This window comes from Notechis scutatus, chromosome 2 (assembly GCF_049901735.1).
Source record: "Notechis scutatus isolate UNSWTSFEM ecotype Mainland chromosome 2, rNotScu1.2, whole genome shotgun sequence".
Classification (NCBI taxonomy): Eukaryota; Metazoa; Chordata; class Lepidosauria; order Squamata; family Elapidae; genus Notechis; species Notechis scutatus.
In genome coordinates, this window is record NC_142010.1 from 85,878,822 (window position 1) to 85,903,036 (window position 24,215).

The 24,215-nt window shown below is 39.8% G+C and overlaps 2 protein-coding genes across 2 annotated transcripts in view; one reads left to right on the forward strand and one right to left on the reverse strand.

The window, feature by feature from the left end:
- Positions 1 to 284: 284 nt before the first annotated feature.
- LOC113423696 (MLV-related proviral Env polyprotein-like) lies at positions 285 to 2,531 on the reverse strand. The gene has a single exon (XM_026685222.2). It carries the CDS (start codon positions 2,529 to 2,531, stop codon positions 285 to 287), a length of 2,247 nt encoding a protein of 748 aa, XP_026541007.2.
- A 6,458-nt stretch (positions 2,532 to 8,989) lies between these two features.
- The window catches only part of KCTD16 (potassium channel tetramerization domain containing 16), a 183,170-nt gene continuing 167,944 nt past the window's right edge, over positions 8,990 to 24,215 (forward strand). The window contains exons 1-2 of the mRNA XM_026685482.2: positions 8,990 to 9,560; positions 9,816 to 10,955. Coding sequence (XP_026541267.1) covers positions 10,124 to 10,955 — 832 coding nt within the window. The 5' untranslated portion in view covers positions 8,990 to 9,560; positions 9,816 to 10,123. The remainder of the gene's footprint in view (positions 9,561 to 9,815; positions 10,956 to 24,215) is intronic.

The window sequence follows — 24,215 nt, forward strand, 5'->3', positions numbered from 1 at the left end:
CTTTTATTAACAAGAAGTAATAAGAACAGTTACATTGTTTGCTAATCAGGGCCAATAATCTCCTTCCACATACTGGCCCATACGGAGGACCAATCATCTCCTTCCACATACTGGCATAACCTGGTGCATCATGGGTTTTTTGATCACCCTATACTGAGCACGTGCTGAGTTGCTGGATTTCCTTGTTCCTGGTTCATGACCTACCTTCTGTGTCATGTGGCAGTTAGGCAGTCACTAATAAGGAAGCAGAATGGTTCCAGCATCTCCTCTGTTTTTATTTGTTTTTAGGAGCTATCCTGCTCACTGTCACTGAACAGTGGCGGAACCTTATCATGGAGCTCCAAACATGCCAGAGGGAAGGATGCTTTCTCAGGGGAAGGAGGTTTCTTACCATAGCTCTGGTCCGGGGGTGTATCAGACTCGTCCTCAGTTTTGGATTGATAAGCCAATAGTGACAGTTGTTCGTCCTTATCACCAGAGCGCATGTTTACAAGCATATTGATATCAGTATCTATAGCAGCTAAGCGTTTTTTGACAAATTTTAGTAGGCGAGTGCCTACACAGGGTCCAATGGTACAAAGTAATATGAGTAATATTATAGGTCCAATTAGGGCAGAGAGAAGTGTAGTAAGCCAAGGAGACCATGAGAATAGTCCCTGGTACCAAGCATATTGCGAGGACCTTTCAAGCTCTCTTTCTTTTAACCTTTTATCAAGCTCTTTCATAGAGTCTAGAACAATTCCAGAGCTATCCGCATAAAAACAACATTCTTCTTTAAGTGCTGCACATAATCCCCCTTGTTTTAAATATAGGAGATCTAAGCCTCGTCTATTTTGTATTACTACCTCGGATAAGGATGTGAGAGAGTTCTGCAAGGCTACAATTGAGGTTTCTATGCGCCTGAGGTCTTCATCAATGGTGGCACTGAGTTGATGAAGTTGATTCTGGTTAACTGCTAGTGCTGCAATGCCGGTAGAGGCACCCATAGCACCAAGACCCAAGAGGACTGATAATGTTAGAGCAGTGACAATCTCTCTTTTCGCTTTTAAATGATATTGATGAGGCTCTAAGATAGAAATGAAATCATCAGAGGTATACACATCTATTTTTGGAAGCAATTGTACTTGAATGCAAAATGAATTACTTTTAACTAGCTCATCTCCATGAATACAGGCCGTGAGACCGGTAGAACAGGCCCAAAGGGAATTGTTACCAGGAATAAAATATTGACCTTTAAGGCGCAGAGTGATGTTAGCACCACTGACCGTGGAAAAGACCTGAGTGTAGCCTGCAGCGATCGGATTTCTGGATTGTGGGAGATATAAATCACAGAGATGTTTACCAGTAGTAGCATTGGCACAATATTGAGAATAGTTTTGAGGAATGTTACCAAGACAACATCCCTGACCAATGACTGACGTAATAGTGAGAGAGCTATTTCTCCATCGGCATGAGGAATCATTAGTAGCGTTGACAATGGGCTCAATTGAGCCAATCGCTTCATAAAATGGAGGGATAGAGGAAACACACAGCCAACATTGGGAAAAAGGGGTAGAGTTAGTAGAATTCAAAGCTTGGTAGGAGGAGGAGAGCAATCCTAGCAAAGGGTGCTGTTGATTGGTTAGTGGCTGAAGAAAAGAAGACAGAATCTGATCAGCATTTGGTCCTAAGGGAGGGGAGGGCAGGAGAGAAACATAACGCTGGATATAAAAACATTGCCATAATGATAACCGGGCCATGAAGCATGCATCGACCCCCCATTTAACCCCAGTGTCCCATTCTTTACTACTTTTCCCTGCATTTGTAAAGGTGATTGTGACGGGGTTGCACCGATTCCATGGTTGGGCAGCATACTTGTGGCATGATGGATAATGGCCGGTAGTACGGTGGATTATGATCAAGTCATTTTTGTAGGGGGGTGACCATGACATTTGTCCAGTAGAGACACAAGACCAACTCTTGCAAAAACAGTCCGCCACCCCTCCGCACATATAGATGTGAGCAGGAATGGAGTCATGTCCAGGGCATACATAAAAGGGAGTATTCTGGACCCATTGAGGATTTGGAGTAAGAGATCCAGTCTCTTCCCTGTATGCCGTTTGTCCCAGGATCATTTCAGCCAGGTCGAAGTGGAGGGAAGGAAAATAAGAGTCCAATTGAGTGTAGTTAGAAGTGGAGTTTAGAATCTGTCCATAAGTATCTTTAATAGTCCAGGTGATGTTGAAGGAGCGATGAGCAAGTTGAGGGTCCTTCGAGCGATGATGTCGAGCAGGTGCGGGTATTGACGAAAACTGAGGAACCATAGAGGCATTCAGGAAACAGCCACGGGCATACAGCGACGGTGTAGGAGCCGTTGTGCAGCGGTGTAACGTCAGCGGTGGGCAGGAGGAAAGTTGGAAGCGAAACTGGTTGTTGCAGATGTGGCAGATCAAGGAGAGTCGATGAGACAGCCACTGACGGAAGTTGGCAGGTGGATCCCACAGGATGGAGTCATCACAATAGCCGTGCAGCGAGATGGAGATGGCAGGCATTTGTTGAGGTAGGGTGGACCAAAGAGAAAAGAAGGGGGAAATGGGAGGATAGTGGAAGGAGTAAGGGGTGTAGAGTTGAGCGGATATGGAAAATTGGATTTGAGTGCCGTTAGGCAAGGTGGAAAAGGCAAGGCAGGAATAGGATCCTGTTGTAGATGGGTGAGAAAGGATGTGAAGGTCAAGAAAACAATATCGGAAATTAGAATAGCGCTGTTCCCTTGTGTAGGGAGAAGGAAAGACGGGCTTTTGTTTAAAAAGGCAAGCGATGGGGCAGCCGTGAGGGGGACGTGGCAGTTTATAATGAAAAATTATCTCAGCTTTGAATGGGGCAAACATGACCGCGGGAGAGACAGAAAGTGAAGTGAGCACAGGTTGAAAGAAGAAAAGGAATAATATGAAGGGTAAAATGCTATGAGGAGCCATGGTAGGGTCGTACTGCTCGGGCCGGAACCCACAGGGTCTTTTCTCCAGCGAGCTGGACAGCTGCGTAGCCACGCCCCCAAGTAATTAGTTCGGCTGGCCCCTGGTTCTACTTCTCCTTGCTGGTGAGCCATTTGGATGGCTTGTGTTAGACGACCCCCTTTTCTCCTAGTGGAGACACACGAAGCAGGAGGAGGTGGGTCGGCCTTTAGAGGCTCCTTGAAAGAAGGTGTGATGTTGGGGGCTGTTGGCCCTGTGTGTGTAAGGGGATAGTCGTCATAATTTGGAGGTGGCAAGGCATCCCCAGGACAATTTTGAGATGAGAATTTATGATGGACCATTAAACATTCCATAACATGTCTCCAGGCTGTTAAAATGCCAATTGGAGCTCGGGGACTGGTATGGAGATATTCGCCAATTTTAGTCCAAGTGCTAATTTTAAGAGAACCCTTTTCGGGGTAGGTGGGACAATGGAGCCAAATATATCGTAGCAGATCAATTATCTGCTGTTTTTTAACAAGGGATGTGGGCTTCCCTGAGGCTTTTAATAATTTGGAAGAGGATTCGGTTAATTCTCTCAATTCCTTCAGATGCTCCGTCTGTTGTTGAGAGAATTTTCCGCCCATACTTACGGAGTCGTGGTCGTGTTTCAGGCCAGACGAATGCGCAGCTCCCTTCGAGCGAGTAAGGATGAGCGGTCCGAGACGCACCCTGGAGTGGATCACGTCGGGGTCACCAGAATGCGGGTTTTTTCATCCCGCACCTAATGGGCCGCTCATGGGGTAGGCCTTACAACGCCGAGAAGGAAAAATGACATGAGCCAGGTTCCTTGGAATGAATGAGCAAGCGAGCGAGTGAGCCCAGAACAGTTTGGGGCCTGCTCTTTTATTAACAAGAAGTAATAAGAACAGTTACATTGTTTGCTAATCAGGGCCAATAATCTCCTTCCACATACTGGCCCATATGGAGGACCAATCATCTCCTTCCACATACTGGCATAACCTGGTGCATCATGGGTTTTTTTGATCACCCTATACTGAGCACGTGCTGAGTTGCTGGATTTCCTTGTTCCTGGTTCATGACCTACCTTCTGTGTCATGTGGCAGTTAGGCAGTCACTAATAAGGAAGCAGAATGGTTCCAGCATGCGTGGATCGTGAAAGCCTGGCAACCATCAAGGTCACCACTGCAGGTGCTTGAGAAAGAGATGACCTGTTCCCATTAAAAAAGGACATCTCATAATTGGACAATGTGATCACCCGGGGTGGGGAGAGAAAAGGAAGCTATTGTTTAACTAAACAAGTATTTGTAAGGGAAAACCAGAGCTGGTTTTTGATTTTTCAGTACCGAAATGGTGTATCCAATAAAGTTTTACTTTGGGGAATTCAAAGCTCCTGAGAGCTCCTGTTTTCTTGCACTAGTTGGACAGTTGACAGATAGTAATTGGCTCTCATAGCAATGTATAGGCATGACTTTGAATAACGAGATGGGTAGCATATAATTTTGATATAAATATATGTATGTATGTATTGCATGTATGTTCCAAACACACATGGATTAGTCTAGAGAGTGAATGAATGTTTTAGAGTTCTCTGGAATGTCCAATTCAAAAGATAGTGTTTTTTAAAACATTCCTAATATATGCTAATTTGTAAGCTGATTTATGCACTAAACAAGCAAGACTATAAATACCTTAGATAAATCATGCTTGTTCAGGGTTTGTGGCTCCCTATTAATTTTCATTGCCTGTTCAGGCCATTGCTGATTATTATTTATTAGAATCATTCACAGTTATTACTTCTAGAGCTCTAAAAAGCTTTGGTCCATCAAATCGGAAGCCTATTCTTCCTAATTTTATGAAGGACAGATAAGGGACTCTATTGGTAAATGTGTGTTTCCAAGGTTTTGATTGCCAAAAGAATGGAGGATGATTATAAGAGGGATTTACAAGAAAAGAATCAGAAGACACTGGAAAAGAATTGCTTATTCTTATACAGTATATGCACACCAAGTCAACAGCATACAGGTAGTCTTTGTATTATTACAACCATAATGGAGCTTGGAATTATGGTCGTAAGTCATTGCAGTCATATATCAGGATGTTACATGACCACCTTCGATATTACAACTCTTTTAACTAGGGTTGTTAAGTGAATATGCCCCCAAATGTCTTTTTTTTTTTTGCTGGAAACTGGAAGTAAAAACTGGAAACTAGCAAAAAAAAAATGTAAATCAAGGCCATGTCACTGCAGGATGTTGTCAATGGCTGTAACAGTGAGCTGGCTGCCAAATGTGATTATGTGACCAAGGGCTGAATTCTGAAAATGACTTGTAAATAGCTGTGGTTTAGTTAAGTGACTGGTCATTAGAGGATGAGTAGACTAGACTAGAGTGGACTAGAATAACAGAGTTCGAAGGGACCTTGAAAGTCTTCAAATCCAATCCCCTGATCAAGTTAGAAGACCCTATACCATTTCAGACATATGGCTGTCCAATCTCTTCTTAAAATCATCTAGTGATGGAGCACCCACAACTTCTGAAGGCAAGCTGGTCCAGTGATTGATAGCTGTGTCAGGCAATTTCACTTTATTTCTAGGTTGGATCTCTCCTGGGTTAGTTTCCATCCATTGCTTCTTGTCCTGCCTTCAGATACTTTGGAGAATAGGTCAACCTATTGTCTTCTTTGTGGCAGCCCCTTGGAAAACTACTATCATGTCACCCCTAGTTCTTTTTTTCGTTAGACTACGAATACCGAGTTCCTGCAATATTTTGATGTTTTAGCCTCCAGTCCCCTAAGCATCCTCATTGCTCTCTTCTGCACTCTTTCCAGAACCTCAACATCTTTTTATATTGTGGTGCCAAAACTGGATGCATTATTCCAAATGTGGTCTTACCAAGATATTGTAAAACAATACTAACACTTCATCTTGATTCATTCCCTCTGTTAGTCTTCTCTTAATTTTCTTCCAAAAATAATAATTCTGTGACACAGGTTGAAGTGAATGACCACCCAATGAGCTCCATGATCGAGAATAGATGTCAACATGGGCCTTCGAACCCGCTGATCTCCAAATATATTAGAAAAACAATTCCAGGAATCCTTAACAAATCTGGAATTCTGGGAGTTGCTGATTCAACGCGGAGCTAAATCAATTGGAAAAAGATTAGATCTTGTCACAGATACCATCAGGGGTGGGCTGCTACTGGTTCGCACTGGTTTGGGTGAACCGAATGTTAATTTTACATCTGGTTTGCCGAACCGATAGTTGAGATGACTGGCTGGCCCCGCCCACCTTGCGCCACCCCTCCCAGGAGTCTCCATGCAGCTCGTTTTGGATCCCAGGTAAGTGCAGTGCTCGCACGAAGGCTTGGGGAGGGTGAAAAATGGGCCTCCTGGAAGCTTGGGAAGGCCAGAAACAGGCCTCCGGAGCCTGGGGAGGCCATTTTCGCCCTCCTGGAGGCTCGAGGAAAGCCTGCAGAGCCCAGGGAGGGCAAAAATGCCCCCCACGCCCCGCTGTGGTGCAGGAGGCTGAATAGGTCATGCCCACCATGGCCACACCCACCCAGCAACTGGGCAGAGAACCAGTTGCTAAATTTTTTGAACCCTACTCCTGGATACCAGTTATCTGGTTTTCATTCTAGCCTCATTATTTCAGCATCAAACTAGGAATACATACATGGAAATACAGTATGTACATTTTTTTCTATTCATGCACCTACTTGAATTAGAATAAATTAATCTAAAGATTTCTACCCTAGTATTCCCTATATTAGGGAATTTTAAATGACAAATAAACAGTTTTATAATTGCTAACTATTTACATTAAAAACACATTTAAAAAGCATATATTTACTGTTCCTTGCTTCTGTTTTTAAAGAAGTTTTGTTTCTGCATTTAGTCTGTGTTGAATCTCTGACTATTCTCTTTTTAAGAGCAATGCTTTTGTATTGTACGCCACTTTGACTATTTCTTCAAAAATTCAGTTAGCTCATTTTAAAATAATGAGTTGTAAACTTGTTTGCAGTTAAGAAAAACAAGATCCCTAAAATATATTTTTGCAAATCAGTCTTTAGCAATATTTCTCAGAAAAAATTGCATTTTTTTCTGAGAAAATTTGTGAACAGAACACCAAGATTTAAGTCTCTTTGGTATTCTCCCTCACATAAAAAGTTGATTTGAGTATCTATTTTGTCCATTATATATTCACAATCCAACAGACTAAATTAATATATTATTGCAGTCATATTTTGTAACACTGTGAAAGAAAACTTTTAAATCGATGCAATACTTTTATAAGCCATCAGGTGGTACTATACACATGCAAAAGAAGACTGCCTAAACAACTTGGTTTATTTACCTTTTTATTTATTGGAGCAAAATTATCCAGCCCACAGCTATTTAAGCTAAAATAGAACCTGAATTAAATGAGACCTAAGTTTATTATTTTATACATTTATCAAAATGAAAAGTATATTGTTTGGTCTATGGCAGTCTAGCTAACAAATGAAATAAATACAAATAGCTAAATTATTATCTACATTCAGTAGGGCATCTATTTAAATATTCCAAGGATTCTGTTGAAACGGCGCAAACATAAAATCTGAGCCAACATCCCCTGGATTCCAAGCTGGAAGTTCAAAATACATTGAATTGGAAGTATTGCTAGTTCTCTGCCTCCCCCCCACTTCTGCAGTGCCTATAAAAAAATGTCCTCTGAGCAGCAATTAAATATGATTGCGCTTGACATTGTGCAACAAAGAGTTTTAAAATGACAGACTCCCAAGGAAGCCTTAGCTCAGCTTTTCCCTTATGCCCAGCCCAATTTGTGTGGAGATCATGAGGATAGCAGTCATAGCTTATCAAGAGTGCTTGCGATGGGGGCGGAGTGGGGAAACAGTTTTAGGTAATCCTGATTATTCCTGTAACGGAGCCATGAAACTATTAACCAGCAGCTTCATTTCATCCTTGCAACTTTATCCACCTATAATGCATGTATGAGTGGATGCTATCCTGGAACAGTGCATAATGTGACATGCTGCGGATTATTGTTATCGCTGGATTTTTTTTCTCCATCTGTTAAGTTGCCCTGATTGATTATATGCCATCAAGTCCCCAACCTGGTCCTCTGTCTCTTGCCTTTCATCTTTCCCAGAGTTTTCTCCAGACAGCTAGGTTTTCGCATAATGTGTTTGAAGTCAGATAATTTGAACCTGGTTATTTGTGCCTTGAGTGAAAAGTCTGGGTTGAGTAGTAGCACTAATTAATTGTTTCTATATTACTCAGTCCTCAATGCTTTTTTCTGGGAGTAAGCCTCCCTGAACTCAGTGGGGTTTACTGTAGTCCTGGATTAAATTGTGCTGTGTATAAGTTTCTTCTCAGTAAACATGAATGGGATATTTTACTTCAAAGGCATAATTTGGCTCCTTTTTTTGACTTCACAATAAAATGACTTTTTTTTTTTTTAACTCTCAGGTGTTTTTTTCTCATCCTACATTGCTTTGACAGATCACAAGGTTGACTCTAACCGTAAAGGCTAGCATTCCCTCTCCCCGCTCCCCCCAGTATGTGTGTGTGTGTTTCTGTAAAACAAAACCCGTCTTCACCTCAGCTCAGTATATTCTGCATTGCTCTTAAGAACAATAACAAACTTGTTTGATAGGCAGCGTTTAGCAAGTTATTCAAACAGAGTCTGGGTTTAGGACAAGGACAAAAGTTAAATGAATGACCACAGCCAGCGACTGCTCGCCGCCAGAGACAAGATGTGGAGTTTGGAGGTTTTTCATCCATCAGGTCGAGCAGTGTAAGCTTTCCTGGGGAATCATTGTCGGTTGAGAGAGAGCTGTCTGAGGCAATCTCCTGCTGCTGTGCTTCTCTTTCTGCAGCCGGTTTAAGGAAAAAAAAAAAAAAAGACGAAGAAGGGAGAGCCGAGCGAATGAGTCCCACCCACTCCAGGTCTGCTTTCTCAAAGCCATATTCCTTTAAGATGATGTAATAGCAATTTCCCTGGATGGTTTCTTCCCTGCACTGCTGAAACAACAGCATCCGAACTGCACTGGGAACTGTGGAACCACCCAGCTCAGCAACCAGAGCAGCAGCTTAGGTAGTGAAAGCGCCAGGAGCAGCTTCCCTGGGCAGCCTTTCAAACCTGCTGCAGGTTTGTACTCTCAGCCTAGCTGAGGACAGGAGAGGCTCTCTGTGGAGAGTGATGGAGAAAGGGACTGCTCTGGGATGGTGCCCCTGAAAGATGCCTGGGGTGTTCTCAGCACCTGGGCTTTCTGCAAGTCATCAAAACCAAATTCTCTCCCCTCCTAAAGGATCCTGACTTGGGATTTAATGTTGTTTTCGCCTGTTCTGCCTCATTTCTTGCAACACGGCTCTATTTCTCTTCAGTGCCTATTTCCTGGTTAACTTTTGCATGTGTGGGTTTAACTCTTAACTTCTTCCTGGATCTTGCCAAATGGACTCAGCTTATCTTCTCTGAGCCTTTTCCCGTTTGGATTTGCTGCTTCTCTAGTTTCAACCTACCACAACCACGATGTTGCTTCTGGAGCTGCTTCGAAAATGTTGTTGCTTCTTCTCAGAAGAACTGCATGCAGCAGCGTAACCAAGGTAAGGAGAGCCTTATCTCCTTCACACGAGAACCGTGGGCAACATGAAATGTGCAGGGATCGGTTAATGCCTTTTCTGACAGGCAAAGAAATCCAAAGGGGAACAAAAAAAAAAAAAAAAAGATGCAGTAAGCAAATGTTACCTTTAAAGGGGTGACTTGTGGAGCTTTCGTAACTCAAATGCTTTTTATTCTTTCAATCTTTTTCTCCATGCATAGGGGGATAATGATTTTCTATTTTTCTTCTTATTCAACAGGCTTGTGAATAACAGGGATCGTGGGTTGATCATACTGTTTTGGGCTTTAGTGGAAGATTATTTGATTGCATCTTGTGACCTGAGCTTTCTTCATCCACCAGTTTTTATGATCATCCTTTCTAGAAAAACTGGGGGGAAAAAACAGTTCCACATCTTCCTTTCCATTTTTCCCTCCCTACCATCCCACAGATCCCAGGCTCCTTAAATGTTAGGAGATCCTTGGGGGAACGGATCTCGGCGCCTTGTTGCAACCTTGGGTGTCAGTGGGAGCTCTGCCATAACTTTTGGTTGGTTGGTTTGAAAGTACCATGGCTTTGAGTGGAAACTGCAGAACTTACCTCCCTCCTAGAGAACAAGCAACTGCTGCACATCCCTTCCCAGAGGTGATAGAACTGAATGTGGGGGGCCAGGTTTACTTCACTCGCCTCTCCACGTTAACAGGCCTTCCTCACTCCCTGCTTTGGAAAATGTTCACCTCCAAAAAAGAGACAGCCAATGACCTGGCCAAAGATTCCAAAGGAAGGATTTTCATTGATCGAGATGGCTTCCTATTCCGTTACATCCTGGACTATCTCAGGGACAAGCAGGTGGTCCTGCCCGACCATTTTCCAGAGCGAGGAAGGCTCAAGAGGGAAGCCGAGTACTTTCAGCTCCCAGATTTGGTCAAACTTCTGACGCCCGATGAGATCAAGCAAAGCCCTGATGATTATTGCCATAGTGACTATGAGGAGGTTTCCCAAAGCAGTGACACAAGAATATGCGCCCCTTCATCTCTCATGGCCTCGGATAGAAAGTGGGGCTTCATTACCATTGGCTACAGAGGTTCATGCCCCATGGGCAGGGAGACCCAAGCAGATGCCAAATTCAGAAGAGTCCCAAGGATTTTGGTTTGTGGCAGGATTGCTCTAGTCAAAGAAGTTTTTGGAGAAAGTTTGAATGAAAGCAGAGACCCAGACCGAGCTCCTGATAGATACACTTCTAGGTTCTACCTGAAGTTCAGGCACCTGGAACGGGCTTTTGATATGTTGTCAGAATGTGGATTCCACATGGTAGCCTGCAATTCCTCTGTGACGGCTTCTTTTGTCAATCAGTACAGTGATGATAAAGTGTGGTCCAGCTACACAGAATATGTCTTTTATCGTAAGTACAAATGATGTCTGATATTGGTTCAGTATGCTTGAAGTCTGTTTCCTTTGAGGGCCCCCTTTCTAGTTCGTACGAGACTCACCGTCTGTGTTTTTAATTTGAATTTTATTCTAGGAAAACAGGGTCCAAGGGGGATAAGTTTAGAACCAGTCTTTTCAGCACAGATTGACTGTAAATTCGAGGGTACGTCTTGGCTAGGTGGCAGCACAGACTGCCAGAATTTCTGGATCCTCCTTATGTCCAATGCACATTCAAAGAAAAATACAGAGATGCTACTACCTCTTTTATGTTAACTATTAATTGGATTGTCTGATGTGTTATCTGAGCATTCGCTTAGTACAATCAGGGCTCACAAAAAGGGACTGCTGATTTAATTACAGCAAATTTTCAAATGTGATTTAATTTGGGTGTTTGGAATAATCAAGCACAGTCAGCAAAATCACCTGCTAACAATTTAACTTGCTTTCATGCAGAGGAAGGAAGTAAAATCTACTCATTCCATCCCTTTTCCAACAGGATCCCTTTTCTTAAAAATACATATTTTAAAATAGTAACTGGTTTGCTGAAGAATGGCATTCCAATAACAATTCTGACATAAGGATCATGGCTACTTTGCTGACTTTTTAAGGAGTCTCCTCAGTTTTAGTATCTGATTTTGCTATTTCTGAACAATCTGGTATTTTTTTCTGACAACAATATAGTTGGATTCCACTACTGTACATATACAAGTACTTACATAGATTTGATCCTCATCAAAATAGATTTTCAGTTTCGGTGAACACCAATATGAAATTGAATTGTTTTTCCATGTTACTCTGCATTTAAATGAGTGCTTATAGTAGTGTTGAAAAGTAATGCAGAAATTGCAATGTTGCTCTTATTATGGTTCAGTAATAAATGCTAATACTTGAATTAGTGACTTAATTGGAAATGTAATTTACAGGGATGCTTATGTTAGGAAACTTTTATGGCATGTTTTATATTCAAATACTTAATGTGCTTTAATGTTAATTTATTTAAAACACTTCCATCCTATTTTTGAAAGTAATAGACAAAAAAACAATGTTAGCTATATATGATTGTACAAGAACAAAAACAGAATGTTAGCTATATATGATTGTGCATGGTTGATTATTGGTGATTTTGCTTGTTTTATAAGAGTTGGATTTCTTCTTTGAACCTATATTGGGAAAATAAGAGAATATTAGAGATTGCCAATGTCGTAGTTAAAATCAGTGGTATTCATGTTGTTAATTAGATTCTTATTTTCTTTTTGGATTATTGTTTAAATTTTAGTATTTTGTTTTTCTGATTTTTTTTAAATATTGAGTTTTTTTTTAAATCTATATGAAAACACTGGTCATCAGGGGCCTTGAACTACAATGATGACTCTAAATCTTACTGTCAGATTCAAAAGATGAAATATTGGGGTCGGAACAATGTCTCAATGCCAATTAACAAAGGTTGAAATCCTATTAAATGGAAATAGACTGCACTGCTGGCTCATGATTTGCATAGGTCTATGACTCTGGATGATGTATACTCCTGTTACACAAAAACAAGAACAAAAAAGCCCCCTAGCTTTAATGCACCATTGGATTCATCTCTGTCATTCAGAATAGCATCAGTGCCCCAAAGTCCATTTGGTCAGCTCCTACAGATTTAACAGCTCTGATCTCCCTGAATCCTGAACAGGAGTGTCCCTAATGATCCATATTTTGATAATTTTCCATTTAGATTACTCACAATACATCAAGGGATCCTAAATGCAATGGGTCCTAAAAGATGATTTATGCAATGGGTCCTAAAAGATGATTGCAAAGTTGCAGCTGGAGCCCTTACATGGAACACGTTTCTGACTAGAACACTTTGATGCTAAACTGGTAAAGCAACATTAAAAATCAGTAACATTGTTTTAAAAAAAGACTTCAAGGTTTTAATGATGTACAGGGGTTTTAACAGTTAGGAACTCATACCTTTCACAGTGTAGTATTTCCATGGATAATAAGTTGGTAGGTAGTGATGGTGGTGTTAGCAACGAGGCTGTTAAGTATGTTATGAGAAGTACATATTGTATTGTAGTGGCCACAAGAGATGGCCTTTTCAGTTGTGGCATCCATAGATACAGTATATTAGTTGCATGTGAGTTTCAAATATTGACACCAAATCCTAAAATGGTTCAGAACCCAAACATCTGAAAGATCGCTTCTTCCAATCATAGTACATCAACTAAGAGACAGCTGCTTATGACCCCAAAGTCTAATGGCTGAGAGTAGATAGTAGCACTTCATTTGTATGTAACTTTCTTAAAGGAAGTATTATGAGTTTCCTTCGCAGCATATCACCCAGGCATATTTCTAGAGATGATCTTATTTATATTTTTGTTTTTGTATAAAACAAAAGCTTCTCTGAGATGAAAAACAATGCTTATATAAGTAAGATTTACTAACTAATAGATTTCATAATGACCTTTTGGTTTGAATGTTAAAAGTGGTTCTTCTCTTGCCCCATTCTTTGAAATATGTGACTTGTAGAACAAATAATTATTTTGATCAATTTTTGCACTGCTCTCACACACAAACAAGCCTTGTATAGGCATGTACTTTGGGATGTTTGGTACTATAATTCACACCATCATTGATGATTGATGGTGCTAGTGTTGCAACTTGTCACTTGGTGTCATGAATGGATGGGCTTTCTCTGACTGATCTATCTCCTTCCAAGTTATCAGTGCAAGGATGTAGTCATATTTGGATTTAAGACTTTTCTTCATTTTTCTTTTTCCTTACTCCTATATCCTTCTTTTCTCTACAGCTCTTAATGTAGCATATATGTGAGGCCCTCACAATTTATCTGTACAATGATAATGTCTAATTTAAGGTTGGTTGAGATATAGGGACTAAGTTTTAGTAGTCCAGAGGGTTCCATGGTAAATCTGGGTTTCCCTAATCCCAACCTAATTCTCTAAGCACTCAATCTTTCATTGGACAAGGAATATTTTATAACATTTTATAACAATCATAATTGTTGGGAAACTTTTCAATTAGGTCTCAGACTGGGTTCATAGTACAGAATCAGCATTGATCATGTTTATTGATGACTTCTATGAGAACTGGGATATAGTGGTGCTGCAGTTGTTCTGGTTCTCCTTTATCTTTCAGCAACTTTTGAAACTATTGATCATGGTATCCTTCTGGACAGAATGTGGAGAGCAGGAGTGGGAGGCATGGTTTTGGGTTTCTTCTTTTTTTTCACAGCTGCTTCTAGTTGATGTTGGTGTTGACTGGCAGGAATGGTTGCAACTGAGGCCCCTCAGATGTGGATGTCATAAGACTTGATGTTTGTATCATCAATATGCTCCTAATATCCTGTTCCTTGGGATGACCAAGTGCTATTTATTTGGATCTGGATGGACAGAAGCAGACTTAAACTCCACCCTGGAAAAACCAAGTCACTTTATGTTTTGTGTTCTCTGTATCAAACCTTTACTATTTTTAATTCTAAATGGGGTGGTGCCCTTTCAGATACAACTAGTATGGAATACACCTACTTAAAGAGCAGGTGACTGCTTTGCTGGGGTGGGGTGGGAACTGTTGAAATACATTTGGTGTGACAGTTGCATCCTTTCCTGGACTGGGAATACAATCCAATGGTCACTCACATCTTTATCAACTTTTATGTGGACTATTACAATGTGCAAGGTTGGGATGCCATTTGGAAGCTGCAGTTGATCCAGAAGAGTAGTGTGAGCAGAGCTGTTATCCATATGGACAATTGCTTCCTAGTCAGCTGCCAGGTGCAACTGTGATATATAAAATCCTTTTTGGCATAGGCCCTATTTATTGAGGGACCACCAGTCTTCCAATCATTCTGCCCATCCAATAAGATCCAACAAAGTGGATATTCTCCAGGTCTCATCCTTAAATCTGTGTCATGTGATAGAACTTTAGTGGCATAGTTTTACTCTGTATGATCTCCCCTCTGGAATTCTATCCTTCCAAAGGTTTGAGTTGTCCCAGCCCTGCTGTTTTGGAAGACTTAGCTATTCTCCAGGTGCCAGGCAACCTGTGCTGCTGTGACAATTTTATTAATGTGTTATTTGCCTAGTTATCCATTTCCCTTATTTCTATTGTTTCAGATTCTTTTTATATCTCATATGCCACTCAGAGTTGCTCTGAGCTGAGTGGCCTATATATCACATTTATCAATCAGTCAGTAAATTAGTAATTGGAATGGGATTTGATGGTCATAAAAATGCTGTAGGCTGCTCATCCTTATAGATCAGAGAGGTATATAAAAGGCTGCTGCTCATTTATTTGTTGAGAAGCATTATAAAATTCTAAGCCATCAGTTTCTGTCTACCAATAATTCTGTTTATGGTGTAAAGGTTTGCTGACTCAGCATTCCAATTCCAAATGAATTTGATGTTTTTCAGGACTGGGGAGTTAAACACTCTTATGCTTTATTTATTGACAAATTGTGGATACACTATACAGTATTATTTGTATATTACCTTAATATGAGGATGAGGCCATTCCAATTTTCAGGGTGGATTGAACATTGACATTCTGGTTTAAGTATTATCTTAGTACTTCATACTTCTTAAACATAAGACAGATTCATGTTGTCCATTTTATATATTAATGATGTATCTCTTTCTGGCTCCATGGGCTGACAGTGGTGGCAATAGCAAGTGGCAGTGGCAGCGGGAGCTGGGGGAGGGGATAGTTTCCATGCAACCTAATCAGGCTCAGGCACAAATGCAACGCACATTTACTCAAGCAATTATACCTGGACACATCATACATGCTGCTGCATAATATTTGATTTTTGCTGAGATGCATCTTTGGTATGAATATTTTTTGAATCCCCTCTTGGGCATCCTGGGATTTTATTTTGAAAATGTATCGAATGGTGAAAGCCCCTTAACATCAAATTTCAAAAATTCTGAGGACCAATAAAACTGACAGCTGGTTTTCTAATGGCACATTCCAGCTTCTTTACAGCTGCATATCCATAATTATTTAATTAGAGCTGCCAACTGTGCCTCTATAAGCATTAATTCATCAAGCTGTTGAGTTTAGGTTAATGGCCCGAAACAGTGGGAGGTATTTCTAAAGCAACCAGTTAGCAAAGACATTCTTTCCGATCAATTTAGGAACCTCCTATCCAGATGCACAAGGAAGATAAACATCTGGTTGAAAGATTTCTTACTTTTCAAAGGAGAAGAGAGAAACCATTTTATTATATAAAATACTTCTTTTGTGATTCCTTTGTTTCTTTGAAGGCGGAAATATTGCATCCTGCATTCCCAATATTCAGATGGATTAAAGAAAAGCTATTGATTAGGTGACTGTGCAGATGTCTGGGGAGCAGCACAAAAGGGAGAGAGGTATATATCCTGTTTCTCTTCATGGAGGAGACAGGCAAATGCCCCCCAATTCCTAGGGGGGACTTGCTTTTGCTTGTACTTGCAGATGCCACTAAAGGCAGCCAGCACAGCAGAACTATTTCTGCTTTGCTGGGTGAATGAAGATAAAGTAGATGCTGGGAAGCAAAACCAAATTCATTCTGCATGTTCAGGGCAGCTGTGCTGTGCTCCAGTTTTAAACTAGGCTTGAAGAAGATTGTGACTTTGTATGTGTGTTGAACAGACTTGTGGATTACAGTCTCTTTGTACAATAAAGGTTGAAACAGAGCATTTTGTGCTTCCTGTTGAATGAATCACTGGTTCGGTGATTGAGTAGATTCCCTATTAATTCTCCTCTCCTCCTCTCACTTTGCTCTTCATTTTCCTTCTTTTCCCTTTTCTTCTGCTCCTTGTTCATGAGAAGAAGTGCATTTTGCCTCTTTCCCCCTTTTCAGTGTTCAACATGCCACTTCATTGGTTCTCTACAATATCTCTAAAATCTGTTCTCGATATACAAAATTGTGGCATCGTGAAGATGCAGGTTAGTTGATGATGTGAGTGAGGATATTGCCAGTTCTAAATGTGAATGCATTCTGGAAAAGTTCTGTATGGAAGTCTCTCCCTATCAATTACTTTTACTGTTCTATTCTTCCTGGTGCAGGTAGAAGGCTACACCAACAGCCTGAGCAGCACTGACTAACTTTGATTTTGATTTCCAACAATGTCTTGAAATGATGCTAAACTAAAACTATTGTGGCATAGTTAAATGACTTGGGCAACTCTTATAGTTCTGAGTTGGAAAAAGTGGAGTCCAAAAGGTGTGTCGGCAAGAGCTTTACAAGGATCTGAGGAACATCTCCAAAGTATTAAAAGTGCAAATTAATATGGGAAATGGGTGAAGCAGACTTGTAAATCAAGACATGTGTTCCAGACCAAAAATGAGTTCCCTTTCTTTATCTTATTCTACATTTTCCATCACTTAGGAAAGGGGAAATGAAACAGTACAAAGACAGGCTAAAACAATGTAATGCTTTAAAGGGGAGGGGTGTAATAATTCAGTGGTAAAAGATCCCTAGCTTTTGACAGCCTAGGTTCGAGACCCGAGTGCCGCACAATGAGGTGAACTCCCATTCCTGTTTTAACTCCTGCCCACCTAGCAGTTTGAAACCACACAAATGTGAGTAGATTAATAGGTTCCACTTTGCTGGAAAGGTAACAGAGTTCTGTGCACCTTTAACACATAGCCATGTTGGGAACACATGACCATAGGAAATGTCTTCAGACAATGCTGGCTTCCTCGGCCAAGAAATGGAGATGAGCACCACACCATAGAGTTAGACCCAACTGGACCTTTACCTTTTACGTTAAAAGAAATTTGATGAGGTTCAACCATCAAATGATCACTGTGGAATTCATTTTCACAAAGCCTTATGATGGCACCCAATATGCTCTTTTAAAAGGGAATAAGGTAAAATCATGAAAAATAAGGCTGCCAATGATTAGAGGTGGCAAAGGTATGAATGCTAGTTTCAAAGACAAGTCCAAAAATGCATGAAGTCATTTAGGAAGCAGGTGGTTAGCCATTGTGAGAAAGGGAATGCAGGAATAAATGGATTTGTTTTTTTCTTCACATTCATATTCTGCCACTCATCTAATGAGTCCAGACAAACTTGCACATAAATTTATCTATAATACCTGGAAATACTTTTTGAAGTCTACAGAAGCTCCTTTAAAAAAAAGAGTATACTTTTAGGCTTATCTTGGCATCATGACCATATATATGAAGATTCTGTATAACTGTTTGGTTTAAAAAAACAAAACTCTAGGACATCCATGGCTGTGAGATGTAAATTAATTAACAGGCTTTCTGAGCCTTAAAATGACTAGCTACTTTGATTCGTTATTCAACCCCTAAGGAGATGGCCCCATTTTTCACCTTACATTTCAACAAAGCATATTTAGCTTGTTCATTCCGCTGCTCAAATCTGCTGTGAATATGAAGAAATAGTTATGGTATACTCATTAAAGGTGCAGAGGTTTCAGTGAAAATACATTCTCTGCTTAAGGAGAATCATAACGTGACGAACACATGAGCCACCATCCCAAATGCTTGTGGAGACCGATTTGCCTTTTAGAGCCCTCTCTCATTATGGCTGGAATGTCAGCATAAAATCATAATCTTTAAAAGAAATGACTTAGCCACCTGGCCCTGTATTTTCATTGTGGCATTTGATTGTTGTTTGCTTTTTGGAGACTGCAAGTCAGTTCATCACCTTATCAAACAGTACTATGTGTGTGAGTATGCATGCCTAGATAAACATATTCCATGAACAAACAAGAACAAACTTACAAAGGTATGGCTAAACAGTAGCGAAAACGCACAAGATAACAGAGTTTTGAATCCATTAAGCACATTTTATTCTTACTGATATATTCAGATGGATATGCAGGTTCAGATATCTAGGAGGTCAGATTTTACAACTTTCACAAACTAAAAAAAGGTCTTATGAATAATGGCAGAAAAGCATTTTCACATATATTTTATCAAAATTTGTATACAACTTAGTTAAAGAATGAAGTTCCACTAATTCAAATTTGCTGTGAAATCAAGGTTTAGAAGGAATATGAAATCCTATCTACAGTACATTCCAGAAACTTTTTGGTATTTTCTTTAATAACTTCATAACAATAGCGACCTATGTTGCTTTCCATAGGCATGCTTACGTAGTGCAGTTCTGTTGCAAAAATGAAAAACAGAAAAAAGAGATTATGTTCTTCAGAAAAGAATATAACCTACTACTTCAGAAAAGAATATAACCTACATGTATTCAGAGAGGATTGCAATGTAATTCAGCCCCTGTGATCTCCATAATATGCAGTTTTATGTGAGATATGGGTGAATGATTCATTACCTATGCACTCTCGGCTTGGCAGAATTTGAAATTGCCTATATTGACCATTGGGATTTATGTACTCCATCATTTATTTATCTCATGACGATTCAAAAGCGTAAAACAAAATTTAGAGTGAGTCATCTTATTTTGTAAGTTGAGACTGCCGTGCAGAGTTGCTTTTTTTTCTTTAATATATCACCACAGCATTTGATTGCAGATAACTTTTGAACTCTGTGTCCAAATATACAGACATGGATATTATTTTCTAGATATGCTAAAAGCAGCTGGAAGCCTTGACACTGCTGTACAATGAAGAAGGAACCATGCAGAATCTCTTATGCCATAGGGAAGGGGGCATTGTGTGCCTGTGGGAAGATGCTCCTGGAACAATTTGTGCCTGGAGTAGCTTTATGCTTGCTTTAGACAAGAGGTGGGCATCCAGCAGGCCTTGTCTACTTTTATGGCACTTTAACAATCCTCCTCTGAAAACTGAAGTGACTGTTTCCCATCATAGTATAGTCCCTAAAATAAAAATAAAACAAGCAACCCCTCTCCAAACTCATCCTAAAAATCCAGCCTCAAATTCATGCTTGACTCTACCTGAAGAATAACCATTTGCTGTCTATCCTCCAAATTAAAAGATAAAAACACTGAGGCTAATTATTATAACATATGTTAGTAATTAATTAGGATATGGTAGCCAAAATTGGAGAGAGTTGGGACATGAGACCACTCTGAAGATTTTTGATTGTCTCTTAAGTGGACTTCTTTAATATGGAGAGTGCAGCTACATTTTTAGTTAGAAGCATCTTGAGATCTCCAACTGCCTTTTTAATAGGTCCAGTTATTATCTAAAAGGAAAGCACATTTTGAAGTTATTGCGCTGTGCAGTAGATGACACAAACTGCTGATTGTTCTAAAATGTAATGATTTCTCATGAGAGCCAGAGTTCCAAAGTACTCACAGTGTACGAGAGGAAGTGTGGGAGGAAGGAAGTTCAAATGCTGTTGGATTTATGCAGTTCCAGAGTGCAAGACAGATTGTGCACAGGATGAGAATTGATGGAACCAAAACACCGTCCCTTGATACAGGATAGAATTTCCCTAAATGGAAGATGAGATGATCTTAATTCATGTGCAACATTCAAGGTTCAAAAGAAATATTAAATAAGAACATTTATATAACTTCCTTGGAGTTTTGCAACTTAGGTTCCCCAAATCAATTGAAATTAAGCATTGGTAGTTTTCTGCACTGGAATTGTTTGTGAAAAAATATCCTAAATTATCATATATTTACTGGAAAAGATATCCCACATAGATATTGTTGAGAATGGGTCTTCACTATAGTGGTGGGATTCAAAGTTTTTACTACCATTTCTGTGGGCATGGCTTTGTGGGCGTGGCATGGCTTGGTGGGCATGGTTTGGTGGTGTGGTAGGGGAAGGATACTACAAAATCTCCATTCCCACCCCACTCCAGGGAAAGGTTACTGCAAAATCCCATTCCCTCCTCACCCCACTAACCTGCTTTCCAGCTCTATTCTCCTGTGCAGGGCAACAAAAGAAGACCCAGCCAATCAGCTGGGACTCAGGAGGCAAAGAATAGATGGGGGCGGGGCCAGTCAGAGGTGGTATTTGCCGTTTCTCCGAACTACTCAAAATTTCCGCTACCAGTTCTCCAGAACTGGTCAGAACCTGATGAGTACCACCTCTGATTCAATACATATAGAATATATTGCACGTCCTGGATTGAAGGGAATGGGAGAAAGAAGGATTGGCATACAATTCAATCCTCCTATTATATGGTAGACATGGGACATATGGAAATTCATAGCCCACCACAAGGATCTAAAGGATTTGTTCCAGAAAGAGAAGTAAGTGGTATGACAGAAAGAAGAGCTTGTGGTTTGAATAAAAAAGTTTTCCCCAAATTTATGATTTTTCTCTATCCATACAACTGGATCACATGGCATATCTATAGGAATAGATTCTATAGCTTTTTGATTTCATGACTAAGCAGAACGTTATGATGGTGTGATGGATAATCTGGTGAATATTAACCAAGTTTCAACTTCTTCTAAAGCTTATTGAGTGTCTTTCTCTGAAAAGGCTCTGATAAATTAAAATGAGATATATGATTATAATTGGGGAGGGCAATAAATAATACTGGGTCATGATATGTTCTCTTCAACTGCAAGGTTTCCATATACTGTAGAACTTGATCCACTAAAATCCTGAAGATTAATGATCACAAGCAGATTTTCTTGACAAGTCTAGCATTTGTATGTTTAGCCTTATTGTCACATGATGTATCTCTGTAGACCTGTCACCTCCCCTAAAACAAGAACTCCTCCCCCAACTTTTGCTAAATTATACATTGTGAAGTGGTGACTTATGAGAGAAAAAGTTGATCAGAAAGAAAAAAGCATTTAGGAAAGTTTCAGACTATATAAGCTTTAGCCAGATGCCTCTGTCATTTTTACTATGCTTTCATTTAAAAACAAAACAATTTCACACATGGCTTAGCAGCATATATTACATTATACTTTTTAATTGTTTTTGCACTGATTTGAAGCCTGGATTTTTTTTTGACAATTACAATAGGTTGAGCTTAACTTGAAATAATGCCATAATTGACATTACAATTCTAGAAATAATGGTTGAAAACTACTCTTAAAATTAGTTATGTATGTGTGGGTGTATGTAGATAGATGGGATAGAGAAAGATAGAGAGAGATAGAGATAGTTTCGTTCCACAACAACAGGCATGTCATGAAGTATTTTCATTGTAAGAATAAGATTACTTGATTGGCAGCCAAGAAGAAAAGTAGTCACATGTCTATCAAATTGAACAGACTGTGATTCTAGCAGGAGACAATAACACTGGATTCTGTGATGCCACATTTCAGTGAGTCATTTGAATGTTTTTTTTAAAAAAAAATCAAGAAAGCTGCAAATGAACAAATACTTGTCAAGTTCTTTTATATCAACTTGCAACACAGGGGGTCCTATGTATTTCTTGTTCTCTGTAAAGAAAATAAGAGGGAGGACTAACCTGTCATTTTGCAGGTCATTTTACAGCATGAGTCATTGGCTATGATGTTAACTTGAGTGGATTCTTCCTCATGATAGACACCATCTTGATTGGCAGCAGAACTGCTGCTGGATTTATTCAGTCATCAAATATAAGGATTCCAATGGATTTTGGAGATTATCTAACTCATGCCTAGTGCAGGAATCGACTACTGCAGCATCCTGAACACAGGGTTATCCAATCCAATTCACACATCCAGTGAAGAAGAGCATTGTCTCCCACTCTCTGAACAGCTCTTAGCGTTAGGAATTTTCCATGATATCCTATTGAAATCAACTTCCTCATATTTTAAGTCCATTGTTTCTTGCCCTATCTCCTGGAACAACTGTGAACAATTCTGTCCATTTTCTACACAATAGCCTAAATAACTGGGAGGTAGTTGTCATCTCTCTGTAACTTAGAACTAAGCAATTTAGAATTAAGGAGAAATTTCCTGACAATTAGAACAATTAATCAGTGGAACATCTTGCCTCCAGAAGTTGTGAATGCTCCAACACTGGAAGTTTAAAAAAGAGATTGGATAACCATTTGTTTGAAGTGATGTAGGGTTTCCTGCCTAGGCAGGGGGTTGGACTAGAAGACCTCCAAGGTCCCTTCCAACTCTGTTATTCTATTCTATTCTGTAATTTTCTTTTCTCCACAATGAACTTCCACAACACTTCCAATTATTCCTCATAAATTTTTTTCTCTCCTTCCAGGTCCCTTATCATCTTAGTTGCTTTCCACTGGACAGACACACCAGTCTATCAATGTCCTTCCTCTCACACAGTGCCTGGAACTCCAGGCAGTATTTTAGGTGCTGTTTGAGTATTACAGAATAGATAGGGAGGATGGCTTCTCTACTGAGCCATTGACATGTATCATGGGAAGGGAATCAGTCATGCTGCTAGGCGAGGGGGGGTATCCACAGCCATATTCAAGAGAATTCATTGGAGCCTAGTGCCAGGTCAGGGAGAATATCAATAAAGGGAAAAGGTAGGAAGCTCTTAGGGCACAAAACTAACATGTATACTGATAATTTATTTTGCATTGGGATTACTTTGAATGCAAACTATATTAAATATTTTAATGAAGAAAGAACTAAATAACCTGGAAGGCAAGTTAGATTTGATTTAATAGTTTCATGCAACCCAGTTATTTATATTTCTTTGACTTACATGTGAATCACTTTACAATCATCTGTTTTAACATTCTCCAAATGCTATGCTGCTGTTCCCTAATTAAAAACAAAAGACACAATACATATTCACTTAGACAACTATACAAAACTATATAAATTTTTTTATGAAGACTTAAAAATGCTTTCAGATATATGACGTGTACTGTAAATATTATAGCAAGAGCAAATGACAAATTTCATCCATGCCCAAATGGATCCCAATTTAACAATATATATTTCCTTAGGCATTTGATATAAAACAAAGTGATGTGCTCACACTCGAAGATGAAATTAATTGGGACTTTGTAACACAAGTACCAACCTTTGGCACTTGCATCTCAATGTCAGCGCAGGTATCTAACTCACAAAACTTGCTAACCCTTTCATTCTTCTGCCTTTCCCACTTCTGTTGAATTTGCTAACCCTGCAAAGCAATAGCGTTTCAGATGCTTATTGATTAACTCTGGCAGTTTCTTGTGGTCTTTTTTTAATCATATAAAAGTAAAGTGGGTACATACAGTTTTTTTAAAATCAACTTGTATAGCATGTTTAAAGTTGCTGATAGGAGGCATCAGTTTTGTAGGCTTGCTGGCTAGATATCTTCTTTACAGATGTCATGACTGTACTTTAGTTCCCTCCAGGTACCTGAAAGGTTTTTGTAACAGTCTGAAGCTGTGAGCTTCAGGTGGTGAGTGGGTA

Excerpts from the sequence above, each read along its gene's own strand:
- LOC113423696 (XM_026685222.2), bottom strand. The coding sequence starts at position 2,531 with ATGCCTGCCATCTCCATCTCGCTGCACGGCTATTGTGATGACTCCATC.